Raw genomic sequence first — 12,940 nt, 5'->3', positions numbered from 1 at the left:
TACCATTTTTAAACAGCATTTATTAGCAAGTAACAGAGAGTTTATTTAGGATAAATCACTTTAGCATCATGAGTCATTCAGGCGGTCACAGTCTCAACAACATGACTGAAAGTAACACAGTAACATTCATTCAGTGGCCCATTCAGGTGTATTTCAGATTTTTATGAATCAGATGAGAGCTTATCAATAGTTTTACACTTGTTCATAAAGTAACAGGGGATACTGCACACCTGAGAGGCACTTTAGTGTTTTATATCTCATAAAGGCTGAATAAGGAGAAATGACTATAGCGCAGCTCTGAGACAGTACAATACATGAATTATGCTGTCCCAAACGTCAAGAGCGATAATATATCCATTACCACATGAAACTTAATGGGGGAAAAAAGATCAGACATTGCCAGATGAGAGGGGCATGATTAAATTCATTACATAATTTTCATGCAAACAGATCTTCTCTGAGTCATAATAAATCAAACTGAATTAATATAAAAATATAACTGGAAGATGCAATGCCGGGGATCAAGCTGCGGGCCCACTTTTCCACCATCAGGACAAATTGGATAAACTGCCCTAGGACGAGCTACTTCTGTACTCCTTACCAAGCGTGCCAATTATCAGAGCTCAATATCAAACAGATCACGCAATAGGCTTTTAATGTAATATTTCCCAAGAACCTTTCTCAAACAATATGGGTTCTGAGTCAATGAGCTTGCATGAATGATTCTGTCCAACAATGCCACCATGTGGCCAAACTGAATCACACTTTATAACTTCGCTAGCTAGACTCATCGGTCTGAGTTAAAAAAAAGGATCAAGAGAGATAAACATGTGCCCGTTATAACGCCATTGTTTGGTCGATCTGAATGTGCATAGATGTTGAGTCTAGACAGTGTTTGGAACATGTGTGCCAGAACACACCCACATGAATGTTTATTGATCAGTAGCAGCCATGTTGTTTGACATGCTGTCCTGGAAGAACATGTGAGAGCTTGGTCCATAGATGCCATGTATCAAGTGTTGTACAGATGTGTCATTTGGTGCCAGAGGAGTAATATTCTTTTTTTTTTTTTTTTAACAAAATTCTAAAATGGCAGAAAATCTATCATAGAGGACCTTCAGGGTCCTGGAGGCAATATATATATTTCTAGTCTAGTGTGTTCTGGTCATTAATATATTAGAAAAAGACAGAGGGGTCAGAGAGAGCGAAAGGGAGAAAAGTCTTTCTCTTCATCCATTATTCCATCTCATCATTCTCTCCTCACATCCTCATCCTTCCTCTCCTCAAACTACTAGAGTTGGATGGGGGTGGCTGCTGTTGAGCTAGAGAAATGGTAGAAGTTACCCCTTAGTGCAGGTCTGGGCCCAGTTTTGTTGTTGTAACCCCTAGTGGTTCAGGTTAGGATATGAAGATCTGACACTAGAATAGTGCTAGGGAGGTAACCTCTGACTGTAGCCCCAGGTTCTACCTCACAGCTTGGCTTTGCCTGGTTGCAACTGCAAACTCTGGAGCTTCATGGCCATTCCCATATTCCCTGTGATCTTCAGCTTGCCCTGGAAGAACGCCTAAGGATCAGAATAGAGAGTCAGTCATTAGAATCAAAACACACAGAGAGAGAGAGAGCAAGCAAGACTAATTTCACAGATGCTTTTTGGGAGGGCATAGCACAAGACCATTTTTTATTAAACACACAAACACATGTGTTGCACACACAATTCATCTCTCCAAACAGTTGTTCGTCAAAGTGCAGCCTCCATTTTTGAGCAGTGGAAAGTAAATCACACTGCAGACAACACAATGAGGAAATACTCTTCTGGAGTGGGTCGGAAAACAAACCATTTTGAAATGATTCCTGACCTGCACTATACTCCGGTAGTGTGTGTTCCTGTCTGGTTTAAAGATTTAAAATGGAGAAATTAACATTAGTGTGGAGAGTGGGGCAGCAGCAGGATATCCTGTGCCTTGTGGGGCAGGCAGCACTGACACAGTGGCCCTAACGGTTTTGGCAACTGCACCCAGCGTGTGGAAAAACCACTGGGAAAAGTGAAACCAGATTAACTAAACAGGCAGCCTTCACGGACAAATCTCTCCCCGCTGTATTGCCCAATATAGGCTACAGCTCAATGAGAGAGTGAGCACTAAGCATGCAGGCCTTCTCAGAGCTACAAGTGTGAACACGTTGTCTGATGTGCTCAATGTACTTGTGTAGTGTACAGCCGGCTTAAGCAACAACGATAGACATCGTAACAGAAGCCCTGGAGGTTTCCTTGGTGAGACCGTAGTTCCAAAGACACACCTATCCTCCATTACAAAAGCAACCATGATATAAAATGGGGGAAAACTAGAGAAGAAATGGACCATAGTCAACCTTTTGAACGATAGATAATAGTACAGTTGGATCTAAGGTAAACAAGTATGACATCATTGCACTATGAAGATCCCAACCCTAGTTGTAACTAACCTGGTGCAGCTTATCAACCAGCTAATTATTAAAAATCAGGTACGCTAGATTAGGGTTGGAGTGAAAACCTACAGTACGGTAGCTCTCCAGGAACAGGGTTGGAGAGTCCTGAACAAACCTTACAAATTCACAGCCGAGTTCCTATACTACAATTTAGTATACAAAAGTCCATTAAAATCAGACATACCTACAAACAGAGCAAATTCAAAGTAAAATAACACAGACATTAACACAGACGTTGACACAGACGTTGACACAGACATTAACACAGACATTAACACAGACATTAACACAGACGTTAACAAAGACATTAACACAGACATTAACACAGACGTTAACACAGACGTTAACACAGACATTAACACAGACGTTAACACAGACATTAACACAGACATTAACACAGACGTTAACACAGACGTTAACACAGACCACAGACGTTAACACAGACGTTGACACAGACGTTAACACAGACGTTAACACAGACGTTAACACAGACGTTAACACAGACGTTGACACAGACGTTGACACAGACGTTAACACAGACGTTAACACAGACGTTAACACAGACGTTAACACAGACGTTAACACAGACGTTAACACAGACGTTGACCGCAGCGTTACTCATATTGAACCCGTTCTTTTATTTTCCAGAACGTGTTCTACTTAAGAAACAATAAGGTTAATGGGCTCTTTTCTAAAGGGATCACCTATCAAGAGGCCAGTGTTGGGATCTGGCTAGTAAAGACCGTGCCCCATAGCAAAAGTCTAGACTGTGTTGATGAAGTTAATCAACAAGTGAAGCGTTTTATCAAGAGAATTATGCCAAATACTTTAAAAAAAATGTCAAGTCGGCTGAATGTCCTTTGGGTGATGTACCACTTGATACACAGGGAAACTGTTGAGTGTGAAAAACCCCAGTGTTGAATGAAGTTCTTGACACAAACCGGTGCACCTGACACCTACTACCACACCCTGTTCAAAGGCACTTAAATCTTTTGTCTTGCTCATTCACCCTCTGAATGGCACACAGACACAATCCTTGTCTCAATTGTCTCAAGGCTTGAAAATAACGTATTTAACTCATCTCCTCCCCTTCATCTACACTGATTGAAATAAATGTAACAAGTTATTTTTTTTTTTCACCTTTATTTAACCAGGTAAACTAGTTGAGAACAAGTTCTCATTTACAACTGCGACCTGGCCAATATATATATATTTTTTTTAATTTTTATTTCACCTTTATTTAACCAGGTAGGCAAGTTGAGAACAAGTTCTCATTTACACAATTGCGACCTGGCCAAGATAAAGCAAAGCAGTTCGACACATACAACGACACAGAGTTACACATGGAGTAAAACAAACATACAGTCAATAATACAGTATAAACAAGTCTATATACGATGTGAGCAAATGAGGTGAGATAAGGGAGGTAAAGGCAAAAAAGGCCATGGTGGCAAAGTAAATACAATATAGCAAGTAAAACACTGGAATGGTAGATTTGCAGTGGAAGAATGTGCAAAGTAGAGATATAAATAATGGGGTGAAAAGGAGCAAAATAAATAAATACAGTAGGGAAAGAGGTAGTTGTTTGGGCTAAATTATAGGTGGGCTATGTACAGGTGCAGTAATCTGTGAGCTGCTCTGACAGCTCGTGCTTAAAGCTAGTGAGGGAGATAAGTGTTTCCAGTTTCAGAGATTTTTGTAGTTCGTTCCAGTCATTGGCAGCAGAGAACTGGAAGGAGAGGCGGCCAAAGAAAGAATTGGTTTTGGGGGTGACTAGAGAGATATACCTGCTGGAGCGTGTGCTACAGGTGGGAGATGCTATGGTGACCAGCGAGCTGAGATAAGGGGGGTCTTTAGCTAGCAGGGTCTTGTAGATGACATGGAGTCAGTGGGTTTGGCGACGAGTATGAAGCGAGGGCCAGCCAACGAGAGCGTACAGGTCGCAATGGTGGGTAGTATATGGGGCTTTGGTGACAAAACGGATTGCACTGTGATAGACTGCATCCAATTTTTTGAGTAGGGTATTGGAGGCTATTTTGTAAATGACATCGCCAAAGTCGAGGATTGGTAGGATGGTCAGTTTTACAAGGGTATGTTTGGCAGCATGAGTGAAGGATGCTTTGTTGCGAAATAGGAAGCCAATTCTAGATTTAACTTTGGATTGGAGATGTTTGATATGGGTCTGGAAGGAGAGTTTACAGTCTAACCAGACACCTAAGTATTTGTAGTTGTCCACGTATTCTAAGTCAGAGCCGTCCAGAGTAGTGATGTTGGACAGGCGGGTAGGTGCAGGTAGCGATCGGTTGAAGAGCATGCATTTAGTTTTACTTGTATTTAAGAGCAATTGGAGGCCATGGAAGGAGAGTTGTATGGCATTGAAGCTTGCCTGGAGGGTTGTTAACACAGTGTCCAAAGAAGGGCCAGAAGTATACAGAATGGTGTCGTCTGCGTAGAGGTGGATCAGAGACTCACCAGCAGCAAGAGCGACCTCATTGATGTATACAGAGAAGAGAGTCGGTCCAAGAATTGAACCCTGTGGCACCCCCATAGAGACTGCCAGAGGTCCGGACAGCAGACCCTCCGATTTGACACACTGAATTCTATCAGAGAAGTAGTTGGTGAACCAGGCGAGGCAATCATTTGAGAAACCAAGGCTGTCGAGTCTGCTGATGAGGATGTGGTGATTGACAGAGTCGAAAGTCTTGGCCAGATCAATGAATACGGCTGCACAGTAATGTTTCTTATCGATGGCGGTTAAGATATCGTTTAGGACCTTGAGCGTGGCTGAGGTGCACCCATGACCAGCTCTGAAACCAGATTGCATAGCAGAGAAGGTATGGTGAGATTCGAAATGGTCGGTAATCTGTTTGTTGACTTGGCTTTCGAAGACCTTAGAAAGGCATGGTAGGATAGATATAGGTCTGTAGCAGTTTGGGTCAAGAGTGTCCCCCCCTTTGAAGAGGGGGATGACCGCAGCTGCTTTCCAATCTTTGGGAATCTCAGACGACACGAATGAGAGGTTGAACAGGCTAGTAATAGGGGTGGCAACAATTTCGGCAGATCATTTTTAGAAAGAAAGGGTCCAGATTGTCTAAAACAAAGCAGTGCGACACAAACAACAGTACAGAGTTACACATGGAAGAAACAAGCGTACAGTCAATAACACAATAGAAAAAAAGTGACATCAATAAGGGATCATAGCTTTCACCTGATCAGTCTGTCATGGAAAGAGCAGGTGTTCTTAATGTTTTGTATACTTAGCCTTCAGACAGTATTCAGACCCCTTAACTTTTCCACGTTTTGTTACATTACAGCCTTATTCTAAAATTGATTACATAGTTTTTCCCCCCTCATCAATCTATACACAATACCCCATAATGACACAGCAAAAACAGGTTTGTAGACATTTTTGCAAATGTTTTTTTTTTTTTAATGAAATTTTTACGTAAGTATTCAGACCCTTTACGCAGTGCTTTGTTGAAGCACCTTTGGCAGCGATTACAGCCTAGTCTTCTTGGGTACGACGTTACAAGCTTGGCACACCTGTATTTGGGGAGTTTCTCCCATTCTTCTCTGCAGATCCTCTCCAGCTCTGTCAAGTTGGATGGGGAGCATCGCTGCACAGCTATTTTCAAGTCTCTCCAAAGATGTTCGATCGGGTTCAAGTCCGGGCACTGGCTGGGCCACTCAAGGACATTCAGACTTTTCCCGAAGCCACTCCTGCATTGTGTTGGCTGTGTGCTTAGGGTCGCTGTCCTGTTGGAAGGTGAACCTTCGCCCAAGTCTGAGGTCCTGAGCGCTCTGGAGCAAGTTTTCATCAAGGATCTCTCTGTACTTTGCAAGTTTCCTCCAGGTGTGACGCTTGGCATTCAGGCTAAATAGTTCAATCTTGGTTTCATCAGAACAGAGAATCTTGTTTCTCATGTTCTGAGAGTCCTTTAGGTGCCATTTAGCCTTTTAGCAAACTCCAAGCGGACTGTCATTTGCCTTTTACAGGTGTGTGGCTTCCATCTGGCCACTCTACCATAAAGGCCTGATTGGTGGAGTGCTGCAGAGATCTTTGTCCTTCTGGAAGGTTCTCCCATCTCTACAGAGGTACTTTAGAGCTCTGGCAGAGTGACCATCGGGTTCTTGGTCACCTCCCTGACCAAGGCCCTTCTCCCCTGATTGTTCAGTTTGGCCAGACGGCCAGCTCTAGGAAGATCGTTGTTAGTTCAAAACTTCTTCTATTTAAGAATGATGGAGGCCACTGTGTTCTTTGGGACCTTCAATGCTGCAGAAATGTTTTGGTACACTTCCCCAGATCTGTGCCTCGACAAATTCCTGTCTCGGAGCTCTACAGACAATTTCTTCAACCTCTTGGCTTGGTTTTTGCTCTGACACGTCCTTTCAACTGTGGGACCTTATATTGATGTGTGTCCCTTTCCAAAACATGTCTAAACATTTGAATTGACCACAGGTGGACTCAATCAAGTTGTAGAAACATCTCAAGGATGCTTAATGGAAACAGGATGCACCTGAGCTCAATTTCAAGTCTCATAGCATAGGGTCTGAATACTTATGTAAATAAGGTATCAGTTTTTTAAAGTTTTCACTTTGGGGTATTGGGTAATTGTGTGTAGATTGCTGGGTAAAAACTTTTTTGTAAATCATTTTTAGAACAAGGCTGAAACATAACAAAATGTGTAAAAAGCCTGAATACTATTCCGAAAGGATCTGTACAGTATGTATATAACATTCTGTTGGTGGCAAGAATTTTGTATAATAATTTAAATGTAAAAACTCAGTGTTGAAGCTTGTTAGCTAGCGTACTGTTAGCCAGTATGTCTGACTGGCTGGCTTGTTGGCTGGCTGGCTGACTGACTAAAGAAATTAAGTCAAATGAGAGGTCTTGAAGAGCAGGAGTACAGCCCACGCCATTGTGTAAAACCTAAATATTGAAATGGACCAATTAGAATATAGACAGCCTCCCTCACACCCATAAGTCTAAGAAGAGTGTTTAAGTTTGCAAACTTAAACAAAGAGACTGACTAAAATTCAGCATATCAACTCCCTAAAGTAATAACAGCAGAAGTCTGCTACTAACAACTATGGGGGAAAAGAGTTTGTTGAGTCTAATCACGCCACACCAAGGCCAGGTAATACTTACTGTCTGTGGGTTCATTTTCCCCGTCATCAAGGACAGCAGGTCTGCATCCAACATGGCAATGGTGCAGTCCGCTTTCTTTGCTAGAAGGGGAGAAGGAGGAGAGGAAGAGGCGAGCAAGAACGGGAGAAATACAGAGAGACCACAACAATCACAATAACGCCTGTGAAAATACAACTAGCTTTTTACATTCTTACTGTCAATGTGGACGAAACCTCTCATTCTGACCTGTTGTTGTGGACACAGCCCTTGCTGTTCTGACCTGTGTCATTGTGGACACAGCCCTTGCTGTTCTTACCTGTTGTTGTGGACACAGCCCTTGCTGTTCTGACCTGTTGTTGTGGACACAGCCCTTGCTGTTCTTACCTGTGTCATTGTGAACGCAACCCGTGCCATTCTTCACGTCCACTATCCAGGTCGCCTCTTCACCATCCGGACCATCCTTTACCTTGAAGGCAAACACCCCCCCAATCTTCTTCACAAATGACTCCCCATCCTACACAGAGATACAAGGCAGTATAAGTCATAAGATTGATAAATCAGTACTATATCATAATGTCATGTCCAAATATGGGGGGGAAAAAAGGACTGATGTTAGGAAACAGCAACAACAATTTTTTTATCCCTAACAAGACATTTAATATTTAGTTAAACCATTCTTTGATCCATGGGCTTTGTAAAATCATTAAAAGAACTGCAAAGAATTCACTGAAAACACACACTGAAAACACACATACTAAATCATCCATTAATGATCAATTAGGCTACTGGAAAACAATTTTCTGAACATGTGTAACAAGGAATAGAATGTTTGTCTTCCTGTAATTACATATTCTCCCAGTCTAGATAGGTATCAACATTGTATTAATCTGTGGATTATCAGATACATAGTAGTAGAATACCATTACACCAAAACAGAGATCCTAATGGGAACCTGATAGCCAGCACTGCTCCCAGACAGACTTGTAAAATCTAAAGTAGGACAAGAGATTAGTGATGCACCGATATGACATTTTTGGCCGATTCCCGATATTTACCTTGCAAAATAAAAACAGATACCGATAACCGATATTGAAAATGTTTGCGGCCTTTTAAGCATTCTACTACAATTAAATAGTTAACACACACACGGACGCAGTGGTCTAAGGCCCTGCATTTCAGTGCAAGAGGCGTCACTACAGTCCCTGGTTCAAATCCAGGCTGTATCACATCCGGTCGTGATTGGGAGTCCCATAGGGCAGGGTGCACAATTGGTCCAGCATCACCTGATTTGGCCGTCATTGTAAATAAGAATTTGTTCTTAACTGACTTGCCTAGTTAAATAAAAATTACACACACACACGTTATTTTGTTGTTATTCTACCCATTACCGGTAAAAACATAATCAAAACCTATTTCTTTCACTTACGTGCTGTGCCGTTTCGTTGTTCATTTGTTCAGTCATTTCATCCTCAACCAGGATTTCTATGGGATGCCGTTCGGGTATTTGCGTGTCAGAAAATATACTATTTGATGTGTCAAATAAGCTTGTTGACCAATCAGGACCTGAATATGACTGCACGTCACATAATAATCTAAACGGGTTCACACATTTTTAGATGTAGTTATTACACATTGATTACACTATCACTCGTATTTCATATGTCACAAGGATTCATCGATACGTATGCTATGATGCTGGTAACGTTGTATCGCGCATCTACAGTGCTGGTCATAAAAAAAGCTAGCTAGCTCATGGATGCAAACAATGTTCTTCCCCAAAAACAAAGCAAAACGACATCCTGTTTCAATAGCTATAGTTAGCTAGCTACCTATATAGCTAGGTGTCATCTAAAAATAACCCTAATTTATAAGACAGTTCTTATTTGATTAAATGGTGGTCGGACCCATCTATGTGAAGCTAGCCAAAGTAAGGATTAGCCACAATAGTGGAATTGTATGCATAATTCTACTATTTGTATTCATTTGCATTACTTTCAATGACATACCTTTATTTTGAACCAAACTGCAAATTCCAATATTGGGCCTTATCCTTATTGTGGCTAGCTTCACAACACATAACCCCGTGCGGTCAAGCCTCACCAGCCAGATGAAGCTACCTGGCTGCTTATAACGTTAGCTTTGGGCAACAGGGTTAAGTAGCTGGCTAGCTATGTATTTTCATGAACTGAAGTTCAATTTCAAGGCGAACAAGTGGCTATCTAGCTAATACTTACTCACAAGGATTCCTAAACCATTGCTAAGAATAATAAAAATGACTGCAGGTTCTAGTGCAGGTTTTCAGGCTGGTTGTTATTGCTGTGGCTAAAGCTAGCTACCCCAGAAGTTGCGGTCGCGGTATTGTAAACACATCGTTCGTGGCCGGTGTTTGCAGACTTTTTTGTACATCTTTTTTTTTAACACGCAAAGACCCAAACGGCATTCCATAGTATGTATGTCGTGAAGCTAACAGCTGTGGTGCTATTACTGTGTAACGCCGATAGGGAACCATCTGAAAAATAGCGCACTTGGTAGCATGTACCGGTGCTCGACCAGTTGGCAAAAGCCAACATCACCCACGACAGAGAACGGTTGATTGTCAATGGCAATGAATTCCATTATCTTGGCTTTAATGGATTTCGCCTTGGAGTTATCTCGCTGAAATGTTGTTACTCTTTGAAATGCCTGCTCGATCCATACAGCAGACATTGTGGGCTAGTTTAAGAATGATGTGTTGCACATATAGCTCAGATTTTACATGGCATCATTTTTCATGTACCTACGTTATATAGGTATGCACGTCAGCTTTGACATCGGTTTTGCACAATGGGGCGTTATAAACTAGACGTTGGGCTGATACCGATGTTGGCATTTTTAGCTAATATCGACCGATTCCGATATATTCACTGATATATCGTGCATCCCTACAAGAGATGAATGTTACACATCCAGAGTCAAAAGAGTAAGTTTAGTTCCGTTTATTTCTGTCTGTGTAATAGAGGTCTAGTTGTGTATTTTGGACCCAACAGCACTGCTCTTCACTGATGGCTAGGCTGTGTTAAGGCGAGAGATAGAGATGGCGAGACAGAGCAAGTGGGGGGGAGAGAGATCTGCCATCATCTAGCTTGTGATGTTTATAGTAGTAATGAGGTCAGAAGGAGCAAAGCAGCTGCCAATAAACACACAACTTTATAGAGTGCAGGACCATTTATCTGATTGGTTCAAACAACATAACTTTATCATTGTATGACATGGAGAAAAGCCTGTTTCCGGAAGGTATCCATGTGTGCTGCAGTCGAAGTGGAAAGAGAAATGGAAATAGGTTGTCTCCTTCATGTAGTATGTATGATCAAGATGAATAACACTCATATGGCTGTAGTGTGGAGGAAATGGATCAGAGGTCACAATATACACATTTTCAGTGAAAAGGAACAGAAAAGAGGTCTAAACATGTTGGTGTGAAAACAGGTTTGCAGCATAAGCAGGTTTGCAGCATAAGCAGGACATATTCCAATAGCCATTGTTTCCTTTTATGCCATTTTAGCCTACTTTAGAGGATGAGGCAATAATTGATAACTGAAACAAATAACACACAGTAATGAAGATACCTCCTCCAGCTTCTTTTTTATCTCCTGGAAGACTGCATAGGCCTTGAACCTCTCCAAGCTGCTCTCTGCATTGGTGTTAACTGCCTGGATTCTCTGGGAGCTGAGAGAGGAGAGAGAAAGAGAGAGCGAGGGGGAGAACGAGAGAGAGAGAGACACATAATGGACAGAGGGCATGATATACAGAGCCTGTGAGATAGGCTGCAACTATAACAAGCCAATTTGGATTATTCAGCAGGAGAAAAGAGATATAGCATGGGGGTAGATCACCCAGGCTAAATAGACAGAGTCCTCATTACATAAGGCTCTTGCCACAGTCACAAGTAGCTACTTTTAGCAACACTAGTATTTACACACTAACGTTGCAAGATATTAGCTTGCAAAAAAAAACAGAATAGTCCTCCAAAGTCCAGGAGTTAAATCTAATTCAATTTACTATTCAGATTGTCCGTAGGCTAGGTCCTTGTGCAGGAAAAACAAAACAAATCTGCTTCTTTGTGCAGGTATGTTGTAGACTCACTTTCTCTCTGCTTACTTCATATTAAAATAAAAATCCTGCACGTGCACCATACCTGCACAAAAAAAGCAAGACTTTTATTTTGACATGAGGTAAGCAGAGAGGAACTGAATGAGTCTCCAACAGACACACATTTGGAAATTCTGTTTAATTATACATTCCATTCTGTTTTTCTCAAATTCCCTACTGCACAAGGGTTCAAGCATACAGACAAACAACAGAATAAGTTAGAATGTAATTCGATTTAACTTCTGGCTTCCTGCGAACTATTGCGTTTTTTTTTAACAAGCTAAGTCACAACATGATGGTATCATTGACTGACATCCACTGTGAGAGCAGTCCAAATGTAGAGAGCAGAAGACATATTTGATGCAAGTTGTAGAAAGGGGTTGGCTCTTTGATTACATAATTAGACTAAAGTTGACCTACATCTAAACGCAACAGTATGAATGTGGTGTGAAAGTAATAGCAGTGGCTAAAGTTAATAGCTAGCAAGTATATGGATAAATAAAGATGGCTTCCATAGGAATATAATATAATACTTGGCAGGTTGTTATCTTGTTATTATTACACAAGGCATGTGTTAGCACAGCAGTTGCCATTGTTTTCAAAGAGCTAGCCAATGAGCTAGCCAGCAGCTAGCATAGCTCCACACTTGCATTTCACAAGGTTTGACCCGTTCCAGATGAATAACGCGAGGAAACGAGTGGCAATTAAATGGCTGTGATAATGTTACTCATTTGAAGTATTTCTCACCTTACAACCTGTGATTCGCGCATTTTGACATTTGAAACAACCATTTTCAAACAGGCCGATGCAGCTCTTATGCTTGCTGTGTTGTGAATAAACTTTGTAACCGGAATTACTTATTATGTTTCTCTGCAAGACCCTACATGTCAATAGCCGAGAAGGCGATGATTTGATCTTCAATGCAGAGTTCTACTACACTGTTCCTTGGAGCCAAAGATTTTGATTCTGGGTTTTTTTTTCTCTAAAAAAGACAGCCGAATTTGCTCTCAGCCTATCTGACCAAATAACTAAATATCTTTGTTCGTATGTTGATGAGTATTATTGGACACTATTCCAATCACACGATCTTATTCTGCCTTAAACAACTAATTTCACTTATAAGCCTTGCTCTTTTTATGCAATATTATTTTTTAAATTGTATTTATTTAATGGTTTTATTTTTAATAAAACATATGTAAGACATTTATATTGCAAACCAT

The 12,940-nt window shown here is 41.2% G+C and overlaps 1 protein-coding gene across 2 annotated transcripts; it reads right to left on the bottom strand.

The window, feature by feature from the left end:
- On the bottom strand, positions 1 to 12,589 carry LOC115145368 (sterol carrier protein 2-like). 2 transcript variants are annotated; one of them, XM_029686881.2, is made up of 5 exons: positions 12,468 to 12,579; positions 11,198 to 11,297; positions 7,977 to 8,106; positions 7,614 to 7,693; positions 1 to 1,565 (listed from the first exon to the last, which is right to left on the bottom strand). In XM_029686881.2, the coding sequence occupies exons 1-5, from the start codon at positions 12,509 to 12,511 to the stop codon at positions 1,470 to 1,472; spliced, it is 450 nt and encodes a 149-aa protein (XP_029542741.1). In that variant the 5' UTR covers positions 12,512 to 12,579; the 3' UTR covers positions 1 to 1,469. The 2 variants fall into 2 exon arrangements, with proteins under 2 accessions (XP_029542741.1, XP_029542743.1); XM_029686883.2 differs by lacking the exons at positions 1 to 1,565; positions 7,614 to 7,693 and adding an exon at positions 7,700 to 7,872 and having other exon boundaries at positions 7,943 to 8,106; positions 12,468 to 12,589.
- Positions 12,590 to 12,940: the final 351 nt, after the last annotated feature.

This window comes from Oncorhynchus nerka, linkage group LG17, assembly GCF_034236695.1.
Source record: "Oncorhynchus nerka isolate Pitt River linkage group LG17, Oner_Uvic_2.0, whole genome shotgun sequence".
NCBI lineage: Eukaryota > Metazoa > Chordata > Actinopteri > Salmoniformes > Salmonidae > Oncorhynchus > Oncorhynchus nerka.
Note: the sequence above shows the minus strand (reverse complement) of the source record. Positions and strands in the feature narration are given on the sequence as shown.